The sequence below is a fragment of the Chiloscyllium punctatum genome, chromosome 6, assembly GCF_047496795.1.
Source record: "Chiloscyllium punctatum isolate Juve2018m chromosome 6, sChiPun1.3, whole genome shotgun sequence".
NCBI lineage: Eukaryota > Metazoa > Chordata > Chondrichthyes > Orectolobiformes > Hemiscylliidae > Chiloscyllium > Chiloscyllium punctatum.
The window spans coordinates 25491045-25516245 of record NC_092744.1 but is presented as its reverse complement, the minus strand read 5'-3'; the positions used below and the strand labels follow the sequence as shown (position 1 = coordinate 25516245).

Sequence of the window (25201 nt, the reverse complement as noted above, 5' to 3'; positions counted from 1 at the left end):
CAACAAATTATGCTAACTACATGATGCTGAGATAAAATATTATTGTTTTATATATAAATATGCTCTATTTAGCAAGTTTATTTAAATTAAGTGTGGAAAGTAAATTCCAATTTCTGCATTTATTGTAAAGCAGACTCCAGGTGTGACCAACTGGTGACTCATGAAATCACATCATTTCTGGCTATTGAATGACGTTGATATGTGTAGTCATTTCAAAATGAAAATAACTTATGGGTCATCATGATTTGGGATACCAAGTCACATTGTTCATAGAAAAAATTTAGTTATGTACTTCATAATTTTCATTACCATGGTGTGGATTTATTTAATTGATTCCATCACAGGATTTGGGCATCAGTGAGACCAACGTTTGCTGCCCATCATAAATTGAATATGAGAAAGTGGTGATCAGCCATTTTCTTCAAACTCAACAATCCCTTTGGCATCGATAGAACCATAGTTCTGTTCGGAAGGGATTTTTAGAATTCCACATCATTGTGAGAGAAATGGCAAATGATTTTCAAGACAAAACAATGTACGATTTTGAAAGGAGCTTGCAAGTGTTGATGTTCCATGCATTTGCTATTTATTTCATTCTATGGGTGAGGGAAAGCAGTTTTGGAAAGTGCTTTTAGAGAAGCCCTTTTTGAGTTGCTATTGTCCATATAGAAAAGGACACAAATTGCTGTCACATTCCCTTCCTCTCCACACCTCCACTCCACCCCTCCAAAAAGTTAACAGACTCAGTTGTGATATATTTATTTGTACCATATTTTAATGTCATAAAGAACACATATACGACATGTTATAGCTATCAACCGCAATTAATAATTGCGACATTCTGAAGATAGAGATGTGTTGAATGGATTAAAAATTTTAAAAGCTTATTTATTAGCTATGGCAGGCACATTTTACAACTTGTGATCACTTTATACCAAAAGGATACCTTGCTGTTTCAAATCATGAAAATAAAATTCTGCGTTTGCATCATTGATGTGAGGTACTTGAACTTCAATATTATATCTCAGCATGGTCAACTAAGTCTTCTTTTTAATTTTTTTCTCACTGTGATTTAAGAAAAGGTAAAATACAAATGAAAATGCAAATGAGCTTATAAAACGGAGATTCAGAAACACGTCTGTTCAATTGCACCAGTGGGTCACCAAAAATTGCAAAGCTAAATAATGTCAAATATTTGGAAGAAGTAAACATTCAACTTAAATTATCATTTCATCATCTGAACAATGTTAAACTCTAGTGAAGTAATTTTCTTATTTTAAATCATGAATTCAAGCCAGTGATGTTGAAAGTTTTATCCCATTTCTTTAAAACAACAGAACACAGAGAGCCAAGATTGGTTGCTGGAACAGATGGATGCTCTGGAAGATTGGAGATACAGAAAGGGAATACTTGGGGCACAGTGTGTGATTCACATTGGGATTCACAAGACGCTCGTGTGGTTTGTGCTTCCTTGAAATGTGGTGAAGTGATAGCAGTGCTCAGAGAGGCTCGGTTTGGAGAGGGCAGTGGTCCTGTGTGGCAGGATGTCTATGAGTGCCAGGGTAATGAGACGATTCTCTGGGATTGCCCCATATTACAAAGCAAACAAATGAATTGCACACACAGAAATGATGTCAGTATCATTTGTTCTGGTAAGTGTTTTGTCCCTTCTTTCTGCAAAATTCGAGTGGAACGCAAAGTTTAAAATTTGTGCTATTTTCCTGTAGATTCGAATTTTTTTCCCCCTATTAATGCCTCCGTCAATGACGTAGGTGACATGGTTGATTTCAACATTTGGCCCAGTTCTCTGTTCGCGTTTCAGCATGATGATTCAAAGTGACACTAGAATATATCCCTTTCACTGTTGGTATCGATTACGCGAATCACCGTTTTCAAAGAACCTGCATTTGAAGTTCAAATTGAGCTGTAGGAACTTGTCGCAAGACAGCAGCAGACAAAAATGTGAGGTGCTGCATTTTGGGAAAGCAAATCTAAGCAGGACTTATACACTTAATGGTAAGGTCCGAGTGAGTGCTGCTGGACAAAGAAACCTTGGAGGGCATGTTCATAGCTCCTTGAAATTAGAGTCGCAGGTAGATAGAATAGTGAAGAATGTGTTTGGTATGCTTTCCTTTATTGGTAAGAACACTAAGTATAGGAGTTGGGAGGTTATGTTACAGCTGTGCAGGAGGTTGGTTAGGCCACTTTTGAATTGTGCAATTCTGGTCTCCTTCCAATCAGAAGGATGTTGTGAAACTTGAAAGGGTTCAGAAAAGATTTGCAAGGATGTGCCAGGGTTGGAGCATTTGAGCTATAGGGAGAGGCTGAATTGGCTGGGGCAGTTTTCCCTGGAGTATCCAAGGCTGAGAGGTGACCTCATAGAGATTTATAAAATCATGAAGGGCATGCATAGGATAAATAGGCAAAGTATTCCCAGGAGTGGGGGAGTCCAGAATTAGAGGGCATAGGTTTACGTTGAGAAGGGCAAGATATAAAAGGGACCTAATTGGCAATTTTTTCACACAGAGGGTGGTGGATATGTGGATTGTGTAACCAGAGAAAGTGATGGAGGTTGCAAGATTTAAAAGGCATCTGGATGGGTATATGAATAGGAAGGGTTTAGAGGGATATGGGTCAAGTGCTGGCAAATGGGAATCTAAAGTTAGGCTATCTGGTCGGCATGGACGAATTGGACCGAAGGGTCTGTTTCCGTGCTGTGCACTTTTTAATAAAACAAAAGGAACCAAAGCTCAGAAGTAATTACTTCAGCTACTTCAAAATAAGTCGTATAGAATTCTCTCGGATCCTAATGGATTTTGTCCCTATCTGCAAACTTACAGTCAGAGCAATAAATGGCCGGTAGCGTCCAATGTGTTCAGTCAATTTTCTTCCGTGTTGCCACTTCACCATCTTGTGAAATGGAAAGTATCTACCTTGCTTAGTTCCCACCTTTTCTTTTTGCACTGGAATCTCTAATCTAAAAAACCTCTTCCTGAACCACAATTCAATTTTGCTATTTCATTTCACAATAATAGGGCGAATTCAACTCCAAAATTTCCATTCAGATGATTGCTTCTGTCTAGCTTCCTTTCATTCGCAGAATGTTTGTGTCAGTCTCTACCACGGAATTACATCTTGACCCTTTACATATGTCCTACCTGTTGTATCTGCACAGCTCTTTCCCCTTCACCTATCCGTTGTCACAGCGACATTTTGCTGTCGTCAAAGCTGCTCTGTCTGTCAAAATTGTGGGACTTCTTAATCAGCCTTTGCCAAAATATATCGAGTTTTCCTTTTTCCAACAACCTCTCCTATACGTACTGTCGGGATGGACAAAATAGATTATTTCCATTAGAATATGAAATCAGAACATGATAACATGTATTGCTTCTGCACCAAGGTCAAAGGGGACCACGATTAGTTGGTGGTAATGATACCTGCTCAGGCCGACTGGAGATACTCATGGATGATACCTGGGGCACAGTTTGCGATACCGACTGGGATTTACAGGATGCAGCAGTTGTCTGCAATCAACTTGGTTGTGGAGCCGCAATAGCAGCACCAGGAGGCGCATTTTTCGGAGAGGGAAATGGAACGATATGGAATGACAAATACGAATGTATTGGCAATGAAATGCAGTTGCGTGACTGCACGGTTTCATCCTGGGGACAGCATCGGTGTTCCCACAGCAATGATGCTGGGGTCATCTGTACTAGTAGGTGTTCATTCAGCTTCAAGTATTCGTTAATCTCTTAGCTGTATCTATTTTAGTGTTCAATTTCTCGAGTGCGGGATTACATTATGGCTCGTTGCCGCGACAAAAGTCCGAATTCTTCTGCTTTGCAATTGTTGCACGAATCTGTTTGATTTTTGTTAATTTCCGAGCGACAAGAGATAGCACAGTGAGGGATTCCAGGTAGCAGGATACGACAGTTATTTATTTCCTACCCTTCAATGCATCTCCTTTGTCAGAGGAGATCGAAATCGGATTTAACACTTCCTCTGAGAAAAATATAATTGCAGAATTCTGAAAGTCCTAAACGTTAACAGAAATTGCTGGAGGAGTTTAGCAGGCCTGGCAACATCTGTGGAGAGAGAAACAGAGTTAATGTTTCGAATCCTGTCCTGAAGTAGGGTCATTCCACTCGACGCGATAACTCTCTCCCAGATGCTGCCAGACCTGCACAGTCTGTACACGGACATGAACACAGAGTTCATGTTTCAAGTCTGGGAGCCAGAACTTCAGAGCAGCGTTCTGAAGAAGCGTCATACTAAACTGTTCTGCTTTTGTTTTAGCATGAGAATAGACCCGATAGGTTAAATATACTGAAGAAGGGCTCATGCCCGAAACGTCGATTCTCCTGCTCCTTGGATGCTGCCTGACCTGCTGCGCTTTTCCAGCAACACTTTTTCAGCTCTGATCTCCAGCATTTGCAGTCCTCACTTTCTCCTAAATATACACCACTGCAACTCATCAAATCTCTCTGCCAGAACGTTTCATTCCCAAGAAACCTACCATCTGTTAGAAGAAAGGCATGCAGTAATACTAGGAGAAATTGAGGATTGCAGATGCTGGAGATCAGAGTCGAAAAGTGTGATGCTGGAAAAGCACACACGGTCAGGCAGCATCCCAGGACGTTTCGAGAGGAGTGAGGGGGTGGCCCAAGGCAGCAGACAGATTAAGGACAGGGGGTGGGGCTTTGGGGAATGCTATAGGGAGATGAATGGTGTAGGTGTTGATGGTCGGTCCAAAAGGAGAGTGGAGCGGATGGGTGGGAAAGAAGATGGACAAGTAGGACAGTTCAAGCGGGAGGTGCCCAGTTGGAAGATTGAATCTGGGATAATTTGCGGGAGGGGTGGTGTGGGGAATGCAGACACTCTTCAGCTCACAGGCCATCATGACTTGGAAATATATTGCCATTTCATCATCATTTCTGAGGCAACACATTGCAACTCCCTCTCTAACACGTCTGTGGCTATGACAATAGCATACATTCTGGAGTGGGATCAAGTTACGGTCAAACTGTAACCTTCTCAAAAACAAACCCTGTCCTTCCCGATGATGTCCGCATGCTCTGAAATAACGAAACAAAACGGCAATCTGATTTTTATTCATTCCAGGAATGTGTGTATCTTTGGTGAGGCCAGCATTTACAGCCGAACCCCAAAGGCAGACGAGGGGGAAAAAAAACTGCGAACGTTCCCCGGCCACATGCAGTTCAAGCGAAAACATATTTTGCTTTCCTCATTTGAAATGTTTTGACTGAAGCTTCTCTTAGATCCTTACTCACTTTAACTTGCTGACAACCTTTATATTCTGTACTTGTAATGCATTTCCTTTGCATTTTGTGAGCAACGAGTAACCACAGAATAACAACTTTTAGAATTGATGTCTACATTTCAACTTTGAAATGTTGAATGAACCTAGATTGTCAAATTACATTCTACAGGTGAAGATTGGCAGATGCGACTGGCCAATGGGGAGACCATTTGTGATGGCCGAGTAGAAGTTTACTATGGCGGCAAATGGGGGAGAGTGACTGACACTCAATGGAATTTCAATGATGCGGATGTAGTTTGTAGACAACTGAATTGTGGCTCTGCAATAAACATTTACAACCACACCAAGTTTGGGAAAGGCACAGGACCATCATTGATCAACAATGTCAAATGCAATGGAAATGAACCCTTCCTGTGGAATTGCAGTTTTACACAAATGGAAGAGGTGTCCATTGCCGATGGAGTTGGGGTGGTTTGCTCTGGTAAGAATATCTTTAATTAGAATACCTTTAATTATCCAACACAAATTGTGCCTAATATTGCATTAGACCTTAATGTCAGTCGTCCTGGATAGTGGTTTTTGATTTAGTATTTCACTCAGATTAACTGGACCATTTTCGGGCAGATTTTACATTTCATTCACTGAATACAATTCATAGAAAACATTATACATCGCCAATTAAAACTAGAGTTAATGTAAACCGGTACTTTAAAATATGTTGCTCATTGTGCATTGAAGAAGGAAACATTAAGGTACTAATATGCAACCTGCCAACCCCTTAGCTCTCGAGAGCTGTGGCTTTAATGAATAGAAAGCTGTTGAATTTCAGGAAAGGAAATTATCATAAGTCGTTATATGACGCTGTGCAAATAACCACGACTTAAGAAATTGATCCAACATCAGTCAGTGTCAATTGGTTAAGAGTAATAGGTTCAAATCAACATTATGTAATGCCAGTCCAGAGATTAAAAAAAAATGGACAGTTTGAGAAACATCTTCAGTTTACATTGCAGTTGAATGTGTGGAACTAGCCATGTTTGGGATTGAGTGTTCGCTTAACAGAGTTCCAAATGAGACATTCTCAAGTTCATTGAGAAGTATGCATCATTCATGACTCAATACAGATAGGATTAGTTTGAACACTCAATGTAAAAATCTGAAAAGTAAATGGCAGTTCAGAGGACTGGATTGGGAAGTCTTTAAGAACCAACCATGAGTAAGACCAAAAAAACTTAAGAACAGAAGTAGGCCATTAGCGTACGCTCTATCATTGAATGAGCTCATGGCTGATTTGATAACATTCAATTTCACTTTCCATTTTCTCCTTAATCATTGATTTCCTTAATGGATTTTTAGAACTTGGATTTAAATATACTTCACCAAATGGCCTCCAATGTTCTTTACAGCAAAGAATTTTACAGATTCATTACACTATGAGAAATTAAACTTTTTCTCATCTTTACCTTAAATGGGTGCCCTTTACACTGAAATCATGCCCTTTAGTTTTAGACTCTCCCACAAGTAAAAACAATCTTTCAGTATCTACCCTGCCAACTCCCTCAAAAATGTTGTAATGCAACAAGGTCGCCTGCTATTCTTCTAAATTCCAATGAGTACAAACCAAAGCTACTCCACCTCTCCAGATACAAAACCCTTCCATCCCAAGATCAATCTAGTGAACTCTGTTTTCCCTGCTTCCAATTCCAGTATATAGAACATAGAACATAGAACAGTACAGCACAGAACAGGCCCTTCAGCCCACGAAGTTGTGCCGACCATTTATCCTCATGTATGCACCCTCAAATTTCTGTGACCATATGCATGTCCAGCAGTCTTTTAAATGTCCCCAGTGACCTTGCTTCCACAACTGCTGCTGGCAATGCATTCCATGCTCTCACAACTCTCTGTGTAAAGAACCCGCCTCTGACATCCCCTCTATACTTTCCTCCAACCAGCTTAAAACTATGACCCCTCGTGTTAGCCATTTCTGCCCTGGGAAATAGTCTCTGGCTATCGACTCTATCTATGCCTCTCATTATCTTGTATACCTCAATTAGGTCCCCTCTCCTCCTCTTTTTCTCCAATGAAAAAAGTCCAAGCTCAGTCAACCTCTCTTCATAAGAGGTCCAGGCAGTCCAGGCAGCATCCTGGTAAACCTCCTCTGATCCCTCTCCAAAGCATCCACATCTTTCCTATAATAGGGTGACCAGAACTGGATGCAGTATTCCAAGTGCGGTCTAACCAAAGTTTTATAGAGTTGCAACAAGATCTCACGACTCTTAAACTCAATTCCCCGTTAATGAAAGCCAAAACACCATATGCTTTCTTAACAACCCTGTCCACTTGGGTGGCCATTTTAAGATCCCTCTGTTCCTCCACACTGCCAAGAATCCTATCCTTAATCCTGTACTCACCTTTCAAATTCGACCTTCCAAAATGCATCACCTCGCATTTATCCAGATTGAACTCCATCTGCCACCTCTCAGCCCATCTCTGCACCCTGTCAATGCCCCAATGCAGCCTACAACAGCCCTCTATACTATCAACGACATCTCAAACTTTGTGTCATCTGCATACTTGCTGAACCATCATTCAATCCCCTCATCCAAATCATTAATAAAAATTACAAACAGTAGAGGCCTAAGGACAGAGCCTTGTGGAACACCACTCACCACTGACTTCCAGGCAGAATATTTTCCTTCTACTACCACTCGCTGTCTTCTGTTGGCCAGCCAATTCTGTATCCAGACAGCTAAGTTCCCCTGTATCCCATTCCTCCTGACCTTCTGAATGAGCCTACCATGGGGAACCTTATTAAATGCCTTGCTGAAGTCCATATACACCACATCCACAGCTCGACCCTCATTAACTTTTCTAGTCACATCCTCAAAGAACTCGATAAGGTTTGTGAGGCATGACCTGCCCCTCACAAAGCCGTGTTGACTGCATTTAATCAAGCCATGCTTCCTCTATCTCTATCCATTCCAGCACGCACAGCTGCTCTTCAAAGGTTTCATTCACTACAAGGTTCATTTCTTTCATAAAGACAGAAGCAAAAAACATATTTAGGGCTTCCCCTACCTCCTCAGACTCCACACACAAGTTCCCTTTGCTATCCCTGACCGGCCCTACTCTTTCTTTGACCATTCTCTTACTCCTCACATAAGTGTAAAATGCCTTTGTGTTCTCCCTACTCCGTTCTGCCAAGCATTTCTCGTGCCACCTTCTGGCTCTCCTCAGACCATTTTTGAGCTCCTTCCTCACCTGCCTATAATCCTCTCCAGCTGAGTTTGACCCTAGCTTCCTCCACCTTATGTAAACTACCTTCTTCTTTTTGACGAGAAGCTCCACCGCTCACATCATCCAAGGTTCCTTTATCTTACCTCTTCTTGCCTGTCTCAGAGGGACATATTTATTCATCACTTGCAACAACTGTTCCTTAAACAGTCTCCACTTGTCTATAGTGCCTTTACCATGGAACAATTGCTCCCAGTCCATGCTTCCTAACTCATGTCTAATTGCATCATAGTTTCCTCTTCCCCAATTAAATATCCTCCCATTTTGTCTAATCCTCTCCTTCTTCATAGCTATGTAGAAGGTGAGGCAGTTGTGGTCACTATCATCAAAATGGTCTCCCACCACAAGATCTGATACCTGCCCCGGCTCGTTTCCGAGCACCAAGTTTAGAATGGCCTCTCCCCTCGTCGGCCTGTCAACGTACTGAGTTAGGAAACCCTCCTGAACACACCTTACAAAAACAGCTCCATTCAAATCTTCTGCTCGAAGGTGGTTCCAATCAATATTGAGAAAGTTAAAGTCACCCATTACAACAACCCTACTACGTCCACACTTTTCCAAAATCTGCCGACCTATGCTTTCTTCAATCTCTCTGCTGCTATTGGGGTGCCTGTAGTAAACCCCTAGTGAGGTGACTGCTCCCTTGCTGTTCCTAATTTCCACCCATACTGACTTGGTAGGCAGATCTTCCTCAACAATGGAAGCTTCTGTAGCTGTGATACCCTCTCTGATTAGTAGTGCTACACCCCCTCCTCTTTTCCCCTCTTCCTATTTTTAAATGCTCTAAACCCTGGACCATCCAGCATATGTTTCCCTCGATAACATGACCAACTGCTCACAAGTTTCAAGTGTGGTCTGACTCGTGCCTTGCACAGTATGAACAAGAGTGTTAAGTTATTGCCCACTCACTTAACCTGTCCTATCAGTCATATGTCTTATGTCATTCTTACTACATGGCTTCCCATCTTTTTTATTATGTAATTTGCAAACTTGGTGATAGTACATTCACTTCCATTATGCAAGCCTCTGATATATATTGAAAATAACTCTGGATCCAGCACTGATACTTGTAGCACTCCACTAGTTTTAGGTTGCCGTGCAAAAAATGTGTGCTTTATTGAACCCTGTCTTCAATTAATTAGTCAATCTTCTATCCAGATATAAATGTTAACCACAGTGCCAAAGACTCATTTCACATTCAGCAGCTTAATGTGTGACACCTGATCAATGCCATTTGTAAATCCAAATATATTGCATCTACTGGTTTCTCTGTTAGCTATCTTCTTTTATTTTACCTCCTCAAAGACTAAGACTATAACAATGCTTTTTTTTAGCATGATTTCCCCTTCATGGAGATAAACTGACTCTTCTAGAAATTATGTTTGTTTCTAAATGTTTTGCTATTTTGTTATAGTATAACAGACTCTAACATTTTCAAAATGACAGTGTCATGGAAATTAAATTGATTCGACTCAACTATTAGCAAGAGCAACCAAAAAGAGCTTTATTAATTTTAAGCTCCACATTGCAGAGAGACCACATGCACTTGACAAAAATGCCTTGTGCAAGGGCCCTGAGCATAATTCATATATTCGTCTTATACTGTTTCTTATCACGCTCTCAGGGACAAAGACTATGAAGATTTGAGTTGTTATTCTTTTCATTCCCTTGTTGTGGACATACTGTTCTTATATTTTTCTCTTGTTGAATGTTTACAAAGTTCCACAGAGACAAGCTGTCCCTCGACTGCAGACTTCAGCAAAGTGTCAGAAAGTTTTAAATTTAGTAAAGCATTGTCTTTCAGATTTCAGAGTAAATGTTAATTTTGTTAATTTTCCATTACATTTTCCCCCTTTTTGTCATTCTATGACAACTAGGCAACAAAAAAGAGTCAGATTTTAAAAAATCTACACAGCCAGTTAGCTAAAACTCAGCAACCTTAACAGCTATCTGTGTTGTAAGGAGCATTTTAAACCATTGCAACCAACTCTTTGCTTTCCAGTTTTTCCTCCTGAAGTCTTTCATCACTATACAGTCTCCAGGTTCTAGATTGTGCAGCTTCCCTTCTGCTGGTTGGAGTAGTGCTGCTTTCACTTGATTCAATATTTCAGACAAAAGTGTAGAGAGTCTCATACAGTAACACAACATCTCATCCTCACAGTAGCCTGTTATCTGTCTTACCTTAGGTCTTGGGTCAATTCCTGTATTGGGCAGCCTACCAAACAAAATCTCAAATGGGCTAAGATTAGCTCTTCCTCTCCTCCTAGATCTCATATACATCAGCACAATTGGAAGTGCCTTTTTCCATGTCACCCCTAGTTCCTCACAACATTTTGTCAATTTATTTTTTAAAGGTAGCATTTTCTCTTTCCACTGCCCCACCACTCGCTGGGTGGTAGGCACAGTGTTGTCTCATGTTTATTCCCAAATAATCACTGATCTTGCCGTAAGGCATTATTGACAAATGGTATCCCATTGTCACTATTAAGCCTTTCAGGGATGCCCCTGTATCTACCAAAAAGGTAACTGGGGTACCTTCCACATATAACATAGAGGTAGGCATTGACTTATATGCATCATCATTGTACTGAACATATGGTCCACACTCTGCAATCTCAGTGCTCAATATGGGGATGGGACTTGTTTCAGTGCCCATAAGGTTAGTAGAAGAGATTAACATAAGTGAGTCTTTGTTGCCAAGCATAAGGGCAAGAGACTTACCTGTACCTTGTGGGCTGCCCACCTCCACCTCAGCCTTCCCCCATCAGTCATCCTGCTGTCCAGCCTCCAGGGCCAATTGAGGCTGTCTGTGTGGGCACTGTCTCGCTCAGTGGTCCATTGCTCCACAAACAAAGCACCCACCAGATCTACCTCTGCTAGCACCTCTTCCACTCTCTTTTTCTGCAGCACATCCCTCCAACGGCTGGGTGACCATCTTTTTCACTATTTCATCCTTCATTCCATTGATGAAGCTGTTCCTCAGGTATGCTTCATACAGTGTGATTTCTGCTGCCGTTATGTCTTCAGGTGTTCTCAGTCCACGATGGGCATTATGGACTTCAGTGAGGCGCATAAGGTACTGGGGCACTGTCTCACCTTCCCGTTGTTTACACATTGCTATTTTGGTCATGTCTATTTGCACTGGGAATGCCTCCCAGGCAGTCGCCAGCACTGCAACAAAAGCATTAAAGTCTCTGTTCTGCTCCACTTGCGGGTTTGCTGCTCTGGCATGGACGTTTGCGGCTGGCCATTTATACTTCTCTTGGGCTTCTTGCTTCAATCTGTTGCGGGTACGAGATGCTACTGGTGATTCAGCAGATCCTGAGGTGGCCGCCGCTGACGTGGAACCTTCGCCAGGTGGATCTTGTAGCGGGGCTGTAGGTCTCGGAGGGCAGTCATCAAGGTCAGGGTCTGAAACAGACTTAAGACACTGTACAACTTTGTTAGGTTGATTTCCACACACGTCTGCATGTGTGCTGGTGTTTGTGCGTGTATTTGATCTATCCTTTACTTGAGATTTCCTTTCTTTGATATCAGCCTCAGCCTTCCACATGTTATAAGCATTCCAATTCACAGGTTCTATTTTTCCCTTCCATTTCTCCTTCTCTCCCTCCTCCAACCTCGACCTCAATATTTCCAACTGCCTTTTACTAAAACTTACTCCCTCCGGAAAACCACATTCCTTGAACCACAATTCTGACTGCCTTACAGACTCTGGGCCATAATTATTTAACATGTACTGTATTTTTGGTTGGCCATTCCAATTTCTCTGTGGATTCGCTTTTTGTTTGCTCTTGCCAGAGCCCACTTTCAGTGTTATTGGAAAAGTGTTCAGCTCTCTCTCTCTGTCTCTCATGGTACGGTTATCTTTTTCCCTTCGACTTGCTTTTTACCTCTGGAGGTTCCCTCTCGCATTAGGGGCATCCACCTCAATGCCTTAGTTTTCGTAAACCAAGAAACCACGTCCCCAATACATCTTTGGTGAGTCCAACTCAGCCAGTGGTGGTTCCAAGTCTAAAATCAGCCTTAAATTTGCTGTCTCTCAAACACACTAGAGACAGCAATCCTTTCCCTTGAGTTTTGCTCAAATACTGCGCGAGAGTTCACTGAACCTTTTTCCTGATTCATTTATTCTCTTAGAATGAGTCTCTATATAGGATTACTTAAGCCATGACTCCTACCCTGACCCTATTCAGTTCAGACCCCGGCGCTGGGGTGATCCACAGATTCCCAGTCCACTCATGCAAAAGGGCCAATTCAGTGCTCGAGATGAAGTGAAAAACCTTCAAGGCGCTGACACCTGCACCTTCTGGGAATCTTCAGAATCTCACCCAGGCACGGGTGCCGGGAGAGCCTCCAAGTTTATTGTCGTGGAAATTAAATTGACTCGACTCCACTATTAGCAAGAGCAACCAAAAAGAGCTTTATTAATTTTAACTTCCACATTGCAGAGACACCACATGCACTTGACAAAAATGCCTTGTGCAAGGGCCCTGAGCATAATTCATATATTCGTCTTATACTGTTTCTTATCATGCTCTCAAGGACAAAGACTGTGAAGATTTAAGTTGTTATTCTTTTCATTCCTTTGCTGTGGACATACTGTTCTTATATTTTTCTCTTGTTGAATGTTTACAAAGTTCCGCAGAGACAAACTGTCCCTCGACTGCAGACTTCAGCAAAGTGTCAGAAAGTTTTAAATTTAGTAAAGCATTGTCTTTCAGATTTCAGAGTAAATGGATTTCAGAGTAAATGTTAATTTTGTTAATTTTCCATTACAGACAGATGTTCAACTAACTGGCCTACAGTTATCTGCTTTGTTTTAAATCTCCCTCACTTTTTGATTAAGGAAGTCTAAGAATTCTCTGGTACTTTTTCAGCGTCTAAGAATTATTGAAAGATGACTGCCAGTTCATCTACTATCTTTGTAGCTACTTCCGTTTGAATCCTTAGGTTCAACCCATCAAGCACATGGCTTTATCAGCCTTTAGCCCAATCATTATTTCCTATCTAATGAGAGATATTGTGTTTAATTTCTTCTTATTTTATTATTTAGCTTTTTTTTGTAAAGTTAATTGTGTCCTCTTCCATGAAAATTAATGCCAAATATTGTTCAACTCCTCTGCCATTTCCTGGCTCATGTTTCTACTTCCAGAGTCTCATTCCCTCAGGGCCCAATGTTCATGTGGCCTCTCTTTTCCTTTCTACATATTTATGGAAGCTCTTATGGTCGATTGTTAGGGTATTTACTAGTTGGTCCACATAGTTTATTTTCTCCCTCATAATATTGATTGGCTTTTAAAATATTCCCAATCCTCTGAGTTTGTAAGAAAAAAATCATTTAAGAAAAAATAAAATTAAAATCATTGTATAGTTGAGAATCTGAGGATAATGTCACTGTAATCCTACCAGCCCATATGGCTCTTTTTACATTAGAGAGAGAGAGATGACAATAGTGTTTTGACTTGAGGGTTACCACACCTTGGGTGAGGTCAGAAATTGAGAATGACAGTCTTCATGGTAACCTCAGTCAATGTGTGAATTAAAGTCACACTGTATCACAACATTCTGTATCACATACCAGCTGTCTAGGCAACTGAGGTAAACAACACCATGTTATGAGTTTCAGAATATAATTTGGGAATTGTAAGTCATGCATTCACTGCTTCCTGGACCAGAAACTGTTTAAGATATTTGTGCCTGTCCTGCAGATCATATTCAGATACGATTGGTGGATGGTGGAAGTCGCTGTGCTGGAAGGGTGGAGCTGTATTCCAATGGAACCTGGGGAACTGTGTGTGATGATTCCTGGGATTTAGCAGATGCCCAGGTTGTCTGTCAACATCTGAAATGTGGACAGGCTCTAAATGCAACGATTTCCAGTTGGTTTGATCCAGGAGTGGGACCGATCTGGTTAGACGATGTGAAATGTCAAGAGAATGATTCTGTTTTGTGGGAATGTTTAGCAGGATCTTGGGGTGAGATTGACTGCAACCATAAAGAAGATGCTGGAGTTATCTGCTCAGGTGAGATGTGATTTCAAAATTGAGCACTGTTAATGATAGCATTAATAAATCTAGGGACTGGATGATTGATAATTAGACCTGGTAATCATTGAGTTTGTCGCTCTATGGCCTACTGCTCCTGATAACAATGGAAAATCCATTGATTTAGTTGCATGCCAACATTTTGTAGAATGAGATATTAAGCTGCAGTCTGGCACATTTAAAATGAAATTCGATGAAACAATTGTTATGGACCAGGCCAGATCACCTCAAAACATTTCAAACAAGTAGCCCAGACCCTAACTTTACTAGTTGCTTAAAGCAGGTGTGATATGAATATTCCAGGAGATGCAGCTGGTCAAAACACTTGGCTGAAAATGTATTGCTGGAAAAGCACAGCAGGTCAGGCAGCATTCCAGGAGCAGGAGAATTGACGTTTCGGGCATGAGCCCTTCTTCAGGAATCTTTAATTTCCGATATGGCTAAGAAGAACTGTTTGTTTGGTGTATGGATTCTTCTGTGGATGAAGAACAGTAGAGGTCCTTTGCAGGTCTGTGAGAGTGTTGTCCTGAGCTGGGGTAGGGCTAATTGCAGGGAATGTAAGTAGTGGCGCATGGTTGCAAGCGTGGAACGGAGGATCCTGAGGGAGGTCTGTTGCTGGAGGCTTCGGATTTGTTGTAGGTACTGGTTGTCCTGGTTGGGTCCAAATTTTGTTGGTCTGAACAGAGTCCGGAGTCCGTGAGGGGTCAGTTGGTTCCGCAGGCAGGTGCTGAGGCAGGAGATGTGGCTGTGGTAGCGAGTCTGTTTGAGAACGTGGCTGAAGAGCTTCTGGGCAGAGGAGATGACCTGGGGTGTGCAGTGAGAGAGGGACTCACTGAAATCTTTGTAGAGGGAAGAAGAGAGCTTCTTCAAAGAAGGCATCCTTGCAAAAGGATTCGCAGTAGGTTAAAATCTTCTAGGAGAAAGTGAGGACTGCAGATGCTGGAGATCAGAGCTGAAAATGTATTGCTGGAAAGTTTGAGAACGTGGCTGAAGAGCTTCTGGGCAGAGGGTTTGGGAATGTGGCTGAAGAGCTTCTGGGCTCCTGAAGAAGGGCTCATGCCTGAAACGTCGATGATTCCTGAAGAAGGGCTCATGCCTGAAACATTGATTCTTCTGCTCCTTGGATGCTGCCTGACCTGCTGTGCTTTTTCAGCAACACATTTTCAGCTCTGATCTCCAGCATCTGCAGTCCTCACTTTCTCACGGTCAAAACACTTAGTTTTACACAGAACAGAATTTATTTACAAGATTTATGAATGAAACAGAAACAAAGGATAACAGAATATCAAATAGCTTAATCTATTCAAAACCCCAACTGATCATCCCAACTTAATGATGCTTTTCCAAATACTTGTAACAATCCCTATGAACACCCCTTGGAGCAAAAAGTAAAATCAAACACAGGATTTTACAGGGGAGAGAGAGAGAGAGATGACAGCATGGAACACCCTCTTCCATGGAGATATTTCTTGGATCAGCAGCTTCAAAACTGCCTGACTGCTTTCAGTGAACAGCCAGACTGCCAAAACTGCTAAATCAAACCAGAGAAGGATGAGTTGGGAGAAGTGACACTCCCCTTTCTTTTTTTTCTAAAACTAGGAAGCCTTTTGGCTCAGGCAGTATTTGTCAACTATAATCAAATTGGCCCTGAGACACTTCCAAGCCAGACTTTACAGAATCGCTGCTTTTATGACTTGCTGAAGGTGCAGCAGCATCTCACAATCGTCTTCCGAATGGTCTGTTTCAAGAAAAATCATCAAAGTAATGTAGTTACGGATCTGCTTGATTTTGTTTTATCCGCATTTACAGGGGTCGCATGGAAATGAACAGAAGATTAACCTAAGCTTTGTTCTCCAGAGCACAGGGCTTTGAGGCTGCAGGATGGAGCGAACCACTGTCAGGGCAGAGTCGAGGTTTTGTATAACGGAACCTGGGGGACTGTTTGTGCTGATTCATTTGGAATAAAAGAAGCGGAGGTTATATGTAAACAGCTCGGGTGTGGCTCTGCCCAATCTGTGGAAGGTGCTCTTACATTTGGAAGCGGTTCTGGACAGATCTGGCTCGATGATGTGAGCTGTCGTTTGCACGATACACTCCTGTGGCAATGTCCATCTTCACCATGGGGCAAACATAATTGCAACCACCAGGAGGATGTCGGAATCATTTGTTCAGGTAAGAACTGCAAATGGAGTCAATTCATCGTGAAATACTTCACCACTTTAATATTTCCATCACTTGTAAATTTGCGGTCGCCCACAGCTCTGCAGTGTGTGTTTAAATCGAAAAAAGCCCCAAACCCCATTATACTTGTACTCGATGACCTACATGCATGTGGAGTGTCTAGCATTTTGATGCTTTTAAAAAATCATGAGATGTCAATACTGGCTATGCCAGTATTTATTGCCCTTCCCTAATTGACCCAGAAGAGGTGGTGGTGAGCTACCTTCTTGAACGGTCGTAGCCCATTTATGTAGTCACACCCACAGTACTGGTATGAAGAGAGTTCTGGGATTTTGACGCAGACTCAGGGAAGAGTGATATACCTCCAAGTCAGGTGAGAGCCTTGGACGTAGGTGGTAGTGTTCCCTGTATCTAATGCACTTCCTCTGTCGCGTTTGGGAGTTCGGAAGGAATTCTCAGGGTTGTTTATAATTACCTACAAGACTTTCCTTTCCTTTTTGTCTGTGAACATCTTCAATCCCACCATTCTTTGACACATATACCTTGCTCTAATTCTGACTGGTGTTCATTCTTAAGTTTAATAGCTCCATCATTCGTGACAATGCTTTCAATTGTCGAGATTCAAACCTCTATGTTTCGCTACCTTCAACTGTCTACTTCTCTATATCGCTTTCGTATTTTAACAGATACTTTCGAGTCTGCTTTGTCGATGCCGGTGTTGGACTAGGGTGTACAAAGTTAAAGATCACACAACACTAAGTTATAGTCCAACAGGTTTACTTGGAAGCACTAGCTTTGGGAGCGCTGCTGATGAAGGAGCAGCGCTACGAAATTAGTGTTTCCAAATAAACCTGTTGGACTATAACCTGGTGTTGTGTGATTTTAAACTTCGAGCCTGCAGCTTTGAAAATGTTATCCGCCATCTATTTTCATATCCCCTTTTTTGTTAACGCTGTCGTTGAAAGCCCTGTCTGAATATCAGCTGTTGTTTTGAAAGTAATCGATTGTTTACTTTCCAGAACTAAATCCGAGGAAAATGCACAGTAAGAGGAAGAGGAAAAAAAGTAACATGGAATCAGTTTCGGAAGATGTTGGTAATTATTGACAAGGATTCCATTAAAAATTAATAATAAAATCCATACTGTCTCTAAATATTGTTATTCATTAATATACCCAAGAGTAGGCAATTATCTTCCGCTGTGCACGCCGGCCAACTAGTTTAATTTTACATAACGCTACACAATGATCGGGAAAGGTGAGCACCTTTGCTTTTGACGTATACTAACAGAGTACCGCGATGGCTGAGAGACCCAGGATCTTTAATAATGGTGCAGTCAAAGTATCTTCGTGGTTTGGGATCTAGAGCTGAACAACTAAAGTAAATGTCCAATTTCAAGTTGAAGTATCCTCGGGTTCTCTAGAACGCTTTCTGTTTTTCTCTGCAGAGCTGCGGCTGGCTGCGGGATCGACCAACTGCTCGGGAAGAGTTGAAATATTTTTCAGTGGGACGTGGGGAACGGTTTGTGATGATTCCTGGGACAGGCATGATGCCGCTGTTGTTTGCAGACAATTAAATTGCGGCGAGCCGGTCTGGGCTGTGGGAGAGAAGCTATTGGACCAAGCAAACGGCACAATTTGGATGGACGAGGTTCAGTGCAAGGGGAGTGAACTATTCCTGTGGGACTGCCAATTGTCAGCAATGGGCGATCATGACTGTGATCATAAAGAGGACGTCAACGTGATCTGTTCTGGTACACAATTTTAACTTCAGCCTTTATTTGATCATTCTCAACTTTACCATTATTAACTTCAATCACCCTCTGTGTCTCATGTCGTCCTCCATACAACAACCACCACCCTCCCAAGAAGTCACCAACTCCGGCCTTCTGCCCAGCACTGAATCTTTTGACCGTTGCCATCATCTCTTCCCCTCCCCAGAAAATAAACACGAAGGTTCCACACCCAAACACACGACGACTTTGTCTTATTCTACATTTCTTTGAAAAACGTACCGCTTTGATCAACCTTTCAGTCACCTAACTCAAGAGATGTGGGTCTGTGTCAATTGTTCCCCAATAATGTTCTGGTGAAGTCTATTCTGGATAATACATAAATGAAAAGTGAATGTATAATCAGTGTGTGGAAAACACACGCAAGGGACATTAGGAAACGTGTTAGTTCTAGAAGGAGTAATTAAAAATATCTTACTGCTATAACTACACAGTGAAATTTTATATCGTTGTCCAAATGCTTGTTTATACAAAGCGTGTATTTTTTTTTGCAACCATGCCAATCGACAGGGCTACGTTTATATTTTAAAATGGAATTCTCCGAAAGTGAGATTTTTGTTGAGGATTTCGCCATCGACAGAGAAGTCATTATCTGCTCATGTGAAAGCTCTGGAGCTTACATTCTTCACCCCCAACACAGTCCGAAATGCTACAATCTGTAGAAGATAATCAGTCCATGCTATCCTGCGTATATATGCCACCTTATCACGGTTTTTTTGTAATTGTTCACAAGTTTTCAATGATACATCTATGCAATTATCTATGCCAATCAAAGTGCGTTCCTTTTCATCCTTTCGCAAATAATCTGATGTATCAATTTTGGATCCAAAGTGTAACACCTCACATTTCACCGCATTGAGCTCCATTTGTCACATTTATGCTAAATTACTTAATGTGTCAACCTGCAAATTCTGCTCGTAACTGCAATATGTCTTCTCTCAACTTTCTTGGCGGCGCCATTAAACTCTAATAATAGCAACTTGCTTCATGTTATAAACTGAAGTTTTACATAATTTTCCAGAATCTGAACACAAAGGATCAATTTCCAGTGTCAGTGCAATCGATAGTTCATGCTAGTTTTGCCTCGAGTACTAATTATAATAAACACAACAATCTTACGTTCTGCTGTATGGTTAAAGCAGAAAAGATTTACAGGGATGTTGCTGGATGAAGGGTTTAAATTTATAAGAGAGGTCGAATAGGCTTGTACTTTTTCCCTGGAACATAGGAGGCGGAGAGGTAGCTTCATAAAGATTTAGAAAATTACCAGGGGCAAGGATAAGATCCTTTCCTCAGTGCAGGGGAGTCCAAAGCTACAGGGCATGTGTTTAAAGTGAGAAGGTACAGATTCAAAAGAGACCCGAGAGGCAACTTTTCATGCAGAGTGTGGAGCGCATATGGAACAATCTACCAGAGGAAGGCATGGAGGCTTGTTCAGTTAAAACATTTATAAGGCGTCTGTATGGGTACATGAATTGGAAGGGTTTGGAAGCATATGGGCCAAATGTTGACAAATGGGACAAAATTAGATTAGATTCTCTACAGTGTGGAAACAGGCCCTTCGGCCCAACAAGTCCACACCGCCCCCCCCCCCCCCCCGAAGAGAAACCCACCCAAACCCATTCCCCTATCCTATATTTACCCCTGACTAACGCACCTAATACAGTGGGCAATTTAGCAAGGCCAATTCACCTGACCTGCATATCTTTGGATTGTGTGAGGAACCGGAGCATTCGGAGGAAACCCACGCAGACGCAGGGAGAATGTGCAAACTCCACACAGGCAGGTGGAATCAAATTAGTTTAGGGTATCATGTTGGCATGGTCAAGTTGGACCGAAGGTTCTATTTCTGTGTTGTAAACTCTTTGATCATAAAAGCGCGGAACAAATTTTCCCTATCATTATTACATATTTGTGATTACAGCCCATCAGAAGCACACAACACCCTTCAACCAGCAGAGGGCCTCTATCTTCATCATCCCTTGCGTATTTGTTGTCCTTTTGATTGCTGTTTCACTTGCTTTGGCTGCAGAATTGCAGAGAAGCTTCCAGAAAGGTTGGTCAATTTCAAATAATCTCCCAGATTTTTAAGTGGCTCGCGTAATTCTTATTCATCTTGTTGTTCTGCAATTCTTAGTGCATTCATATTCTGAGCGAGTGTTTTGCAGGAAGGTTGTCAACATAAAGGAGAGGTTTAGATACGAGAACACATTGCGTTGTTAGGAATTGTTTTCTTTCATAGTCAGGAAGCATAAAGGAGAGTAACCTGAGACGTACATAATAATGAAGAATTTCGACAGATTTTGTACAGCTAGGAGGCCAGGACACAAAGCTTTAAAGTGTTATGTTCAAGGGTTAGAGGGATTTGCTTCCACTTAAAGGGGATTGAGGGTCTGAATAAATGATGAGCGTACTCAAAATGTAGTTAGTTTCGTATCTGAAGTCTCAACCGACATGATATAGACCCATGTTGGAAAATGGCCTGGGATGGTTGGTCAAGTGATAATGGAACTGATTCATAACCTAGGTATCTTAGACTGTGGGCATTGGTTGAAATCCTACTTTGGGGAAGCTGGTGAAATTTGACTCGATCTCAAAATACGGAGTTTAAAATTGATTTTTAAAAAAACCTGTTTCACTGATATCTTTTGACAAGGAAATCTGCCATTTCCCAGTCTGGCCTACATTTGGCTTCAGACTGATAGCAATGTACTTGTCACTTCACTGTTCGGAATGGGCAATACATACTCGCCCAGCCAGTGAAACTCACAACTTGTTGATGTTTCAAGGAATAATAACATTGTCTAGCTGGTTTCTGGAGAAGTATCAGAGCATTGGAAAACTGCTAATGTAACAACTCTATTTAAAATAGGACAGAGGCAAAAGGAACTGATAATTATTGTCAATTAGATTAACATCTAGTGCAAGAAAATATTGGTATCAATTATTAAATGAATAATCTCAGAACATTTGTAAAATCATCATCTAATCTAGTAGAGTAACATAGCTTCGTGAAAGGGAAATTATGATTGATGAACTTGTTGGAGTTTTTTGAGGAAGTCTAAACCAGAGTGGATAGAGTCTTATGTTTGGACATCCAGAGGTGTTCAACAATGTAACTCGAAAAGGTTAAATGAAAAAAAATACGAGCCCACAGTGTTGAAGATACTATATTGGCACGGATAGCAAATTGGCTGTATCAATGTGTGAACCCTCTTGAGTTCCTCATGCTTATAGTGTGAAAAATGTCACTCATGCCAATGTCCATAATGCCTTCTGGATAGCAGGCAATCATAGCACAGTGATTAATCCAATATTCTCTCATCTAGATTAGTATCATAAAATTACCACAAAAGACAGCACACTGAAGGATTGAGAACAATTTGATTTCAGGAAATTAGGACAAAAATGTTTTTCAAGAGTGGAAAACAAAGAGTATGTGAGTAAAATTGCCAGGTAAATAAAAGCTGGCTAAAAATACATCTATAAATATGAGAAGAGAATCTTTTAAAAACAGTAAAGTTCATTGTAATTCCGATACTGTCAGAAATTGGGGAAATTTTATTAGGAAAAGAAGAAATGGAATTTAAATAATTTTTTTTTAAACAATTGTGATAACAGAACATTTGGAAAACATTAATGGGTTGGCAAAGCATAATGGGTTTATGAAAGCCAAATAATGCTAAATATGTCTACTGGAGTTTTAATTTGAAGATGTAACCAGTAGAATAGATAAGGGAAACCTGTTAGATGTAGCATGTTTTGAATTTTCTGATAGGAGTGCTAGGCAAATTTAAAGCACATAAAATGGGATTAACATTTAGCATGGATCAAGAATTGGTTGACAGACAGAAAACAGAGAGTGGGGAGAAATGTGTCTTTTCTTTGAGATGCACACAGTGACAAGTGGAATATTGTAAGGAGCATTGATGGGCTCCAAGCATTCACAATATGTAAACTGTTCTGGATGAGGGAACCAAATGGAACATTTCCAAGTTTTCAGATGACATACGACTGGGCAAGATTTTGAGTTGTGAGGTAGAGGAGGCAATGAGGATTCAAGATGATTTGGACAAGTTAAGTGATTGGGCTAGTACATGGCTGATTCAGTACAATGTGACTACATCTAAATTTGTACACTTCATTGTGAAAATAGAGAGGAAGAGTATTTTTAAATGGGATGTATTGGGAAGTATGGATTTAAAAAATGGATATTGGTGTCCTTGTAAACAAGTCAATGAAAGTCGTTCAGGCATGTTCAGGAAGCAATGAGCAAGGCAATTGGTCTACTGACCTTCATTGTCAGATGATTTGTGTAAAGAGGCAGGGATAACTTGCTGCACTTGCATGGAGCCTAGCTGAGACTACAACTGGAACTTTGCAGTAGTGCACTTTTGCCTCCCTATCTAAAAAAGAGACAACAAGGGAGTTCCATGGAGATTCACTCGGCTGATATTGGGGATGATACGATTTTCTTATGAGGAAAGGTAGGGGTTTGACTGGCCTGTATTCAATCAAATTTAGAAGGATGAGAGAGAACTTTTTGAAATGTATGTAAACCTAACAAGCTGGACAGACTTCATTATGGGAAGATGTTTTCAATGGTTAGGGAGTCCACAATTAATCTCAGGATATTCAATATACCATTTCGGACTGAGATGAGAAAATACTTTTTTCACTCAAAGAGTAATGAACCTATAGAAATCTGGACCACCGAAGACCGGAGAGGCCAAGTTACTGAATGTAATCAGGAAAGAGATAGCTAAATTTTGAGATTTTAAAGGCCTCAAAGAGTGTGGGGAAGAAGTAGGAATGTTACATCGAGAATGGTGAAGCAGGCTGGAAGGCCAAATCACCACCACCTGTGACTCCTTTCTCTGTTTTTATACCGTATTTGTGTTTGCCACTTATCAGTTTGTGGCTGTTGACTAATTTACATTCTCTTTTTTTCTATCATTCACACATGACTACTCTTGTTTTGAAAACAAACAACATTTGTGCTTATTGTTCATGATGTAATTACATGTAAACATTCCGAGTTCTTACCTTGTCAAATCAATTGGGGAATACTGGATTCTTTCACACATTTGAAGTAGATATATACATTTATTTAACCCCTATCCAGCTAAGTACCAATCACCAGATTGCCAATTAAATACTTCTTCAGTCATTGCCTCCTACCACTCCCCACTCATCTTTTATTCTTCCCCTAGTCATCGGAATGCAGTGCCATCAACAACAGAGTATGCAACTGCAAAGATGCTTCAAAAGGTTTATGAAAACAGCATACTATTTACTAGGATTACAAATTACTAACACTGATAAGTGCTAGGGCCAAGAGGAGACATTCAAAGTATATAGAAATAGGAATGGTGATCATAATTCTTGCATTGGTTTCTTCAAAACAAGATGTCACATAACCTCGAGCAGTGACAAAATATCTCGGCTTTGTTATCCGAACAATTGATCTCAGAGCACGATCTGTATCCCATGCTTCCCCTGCAATTTTCTCAGGCTTTCCCAGACAATCTATTCAGCAAAATAGGGAACAGAATTTTTCAAGAGTTTAGCAGGACATTAGAGACTATATGAGAATTCAAATGACTGTTTTCTACCAGGCAGCATTACATGGGATCTAAAGAGGAATATGGGTGCAAAGGGTATGAGTAATCTTTGATGCTTGGACATCTTTGATGTGGTTTTTTTTTGTTTTACAGCCAACAGGAACAAACAACATTACAGCACTGGAGTTCCTGATCATGTTTATGAAGAGATTGAAGTTCAGGAACAGGGACAAGCAATTATCTTTTAGATTTACACCTATGGTAATTTTCAATTTATATGAAATTTGTGTTTTAAGATTATAATGCATTTCCTTCAAAGATTTGAACTCTGCCAGTTCACTAAACAAGTTGGAATATTATACAGATAGTGAGTTACATGAATATGCCGATGCAAATATTGAAGATAAACTAATTTGACATCTTGTCCCACGCCTTGCTTTGCAATTCCCCAAAGAAAAGTGAAACGAACAAACTCACATCCTCATAGTCAGGCCAACACAATTTAGAAATGCACAACAATCTAATCATAGAGTGATTTTAGTATCACATACCCATTCCAAATTATCAGTCTTAATTGTCAGTGTCTTTTTAAACTCAAGCAGGCAGACTGCATTGTTAATAATATTTATTTATTTAACTGTGGTCCAAAGCAGTAATTAGAAGAACTTTAGTTAGATATCCATATGCATGGTAATGTAAAACCATTTGAGTTCAGCAGTAGGTAACTGATCACTGACTCCAATATTTAGGTTTTCTATGAATTTTTAAAAGTAGAGCTACATCACTGTGTTGATATAAGTTTTAATACACTGAATACCCTTGCATTCGGCAGGTAGAAGTGACAGGAGATTCATGAAGATGTCCCCCCAGCATAGATCGTGCACCTGTATAGGATACACATTTTAACCATTAAAAATGTAAATGTAGAGTTCACCAAGATGGTAACTTGGCTTCAATACTTCTCCCTCATTGCATTTACTAATAAATCATACCCATGTTTATTTAGAACAGGCAAATACTCTGACCTATTTAGTGTGTTTC

The 25201-nt window shown here is 40.8% G+C and overlaps 1 protein-coding gene across 1 annotated transcript in view; it reads left to right on the top strand.

The window, feature by feature from the left end:
* Positions 1 to 24408, top strand: part of LOC140478629 (scavenger receptor cysteine-rich type 1 protein M130-like) — a 90742-nt gene extending 66334 nt beyond the window's left edge. The window contains exons 9-15 of the mRNA XM_072571846.1: positions 3401 to 3721; positions 5457 to 5762; positions 14290 to 14604; positions 16483 to 16797; positions 18252 to 18557; positions 20521 to 20652; positions 24314 to 24408. Of these exons, the coding sequence (XP_072427947.1) occupies positions 3401 to 3721; positions 5457 to 5762; positions 14290 to 14604; positions 16483 to 16797; positions 18252 to 18557; positions 20521 to 20652; positions 24314 to 24408 (1790 nt within the window). The remainder of the gene's footprint in view (positions 1 to 3400; positions 3722 to 5456; positions 5763 to 14289; positions 14605 to 16482; positions 16798 to 18251; positions 18558 to 20520; positions 20653 to 24313) is intronic.
* Positions 24409 to 25201: the final 793 nt, after the last annotated feature.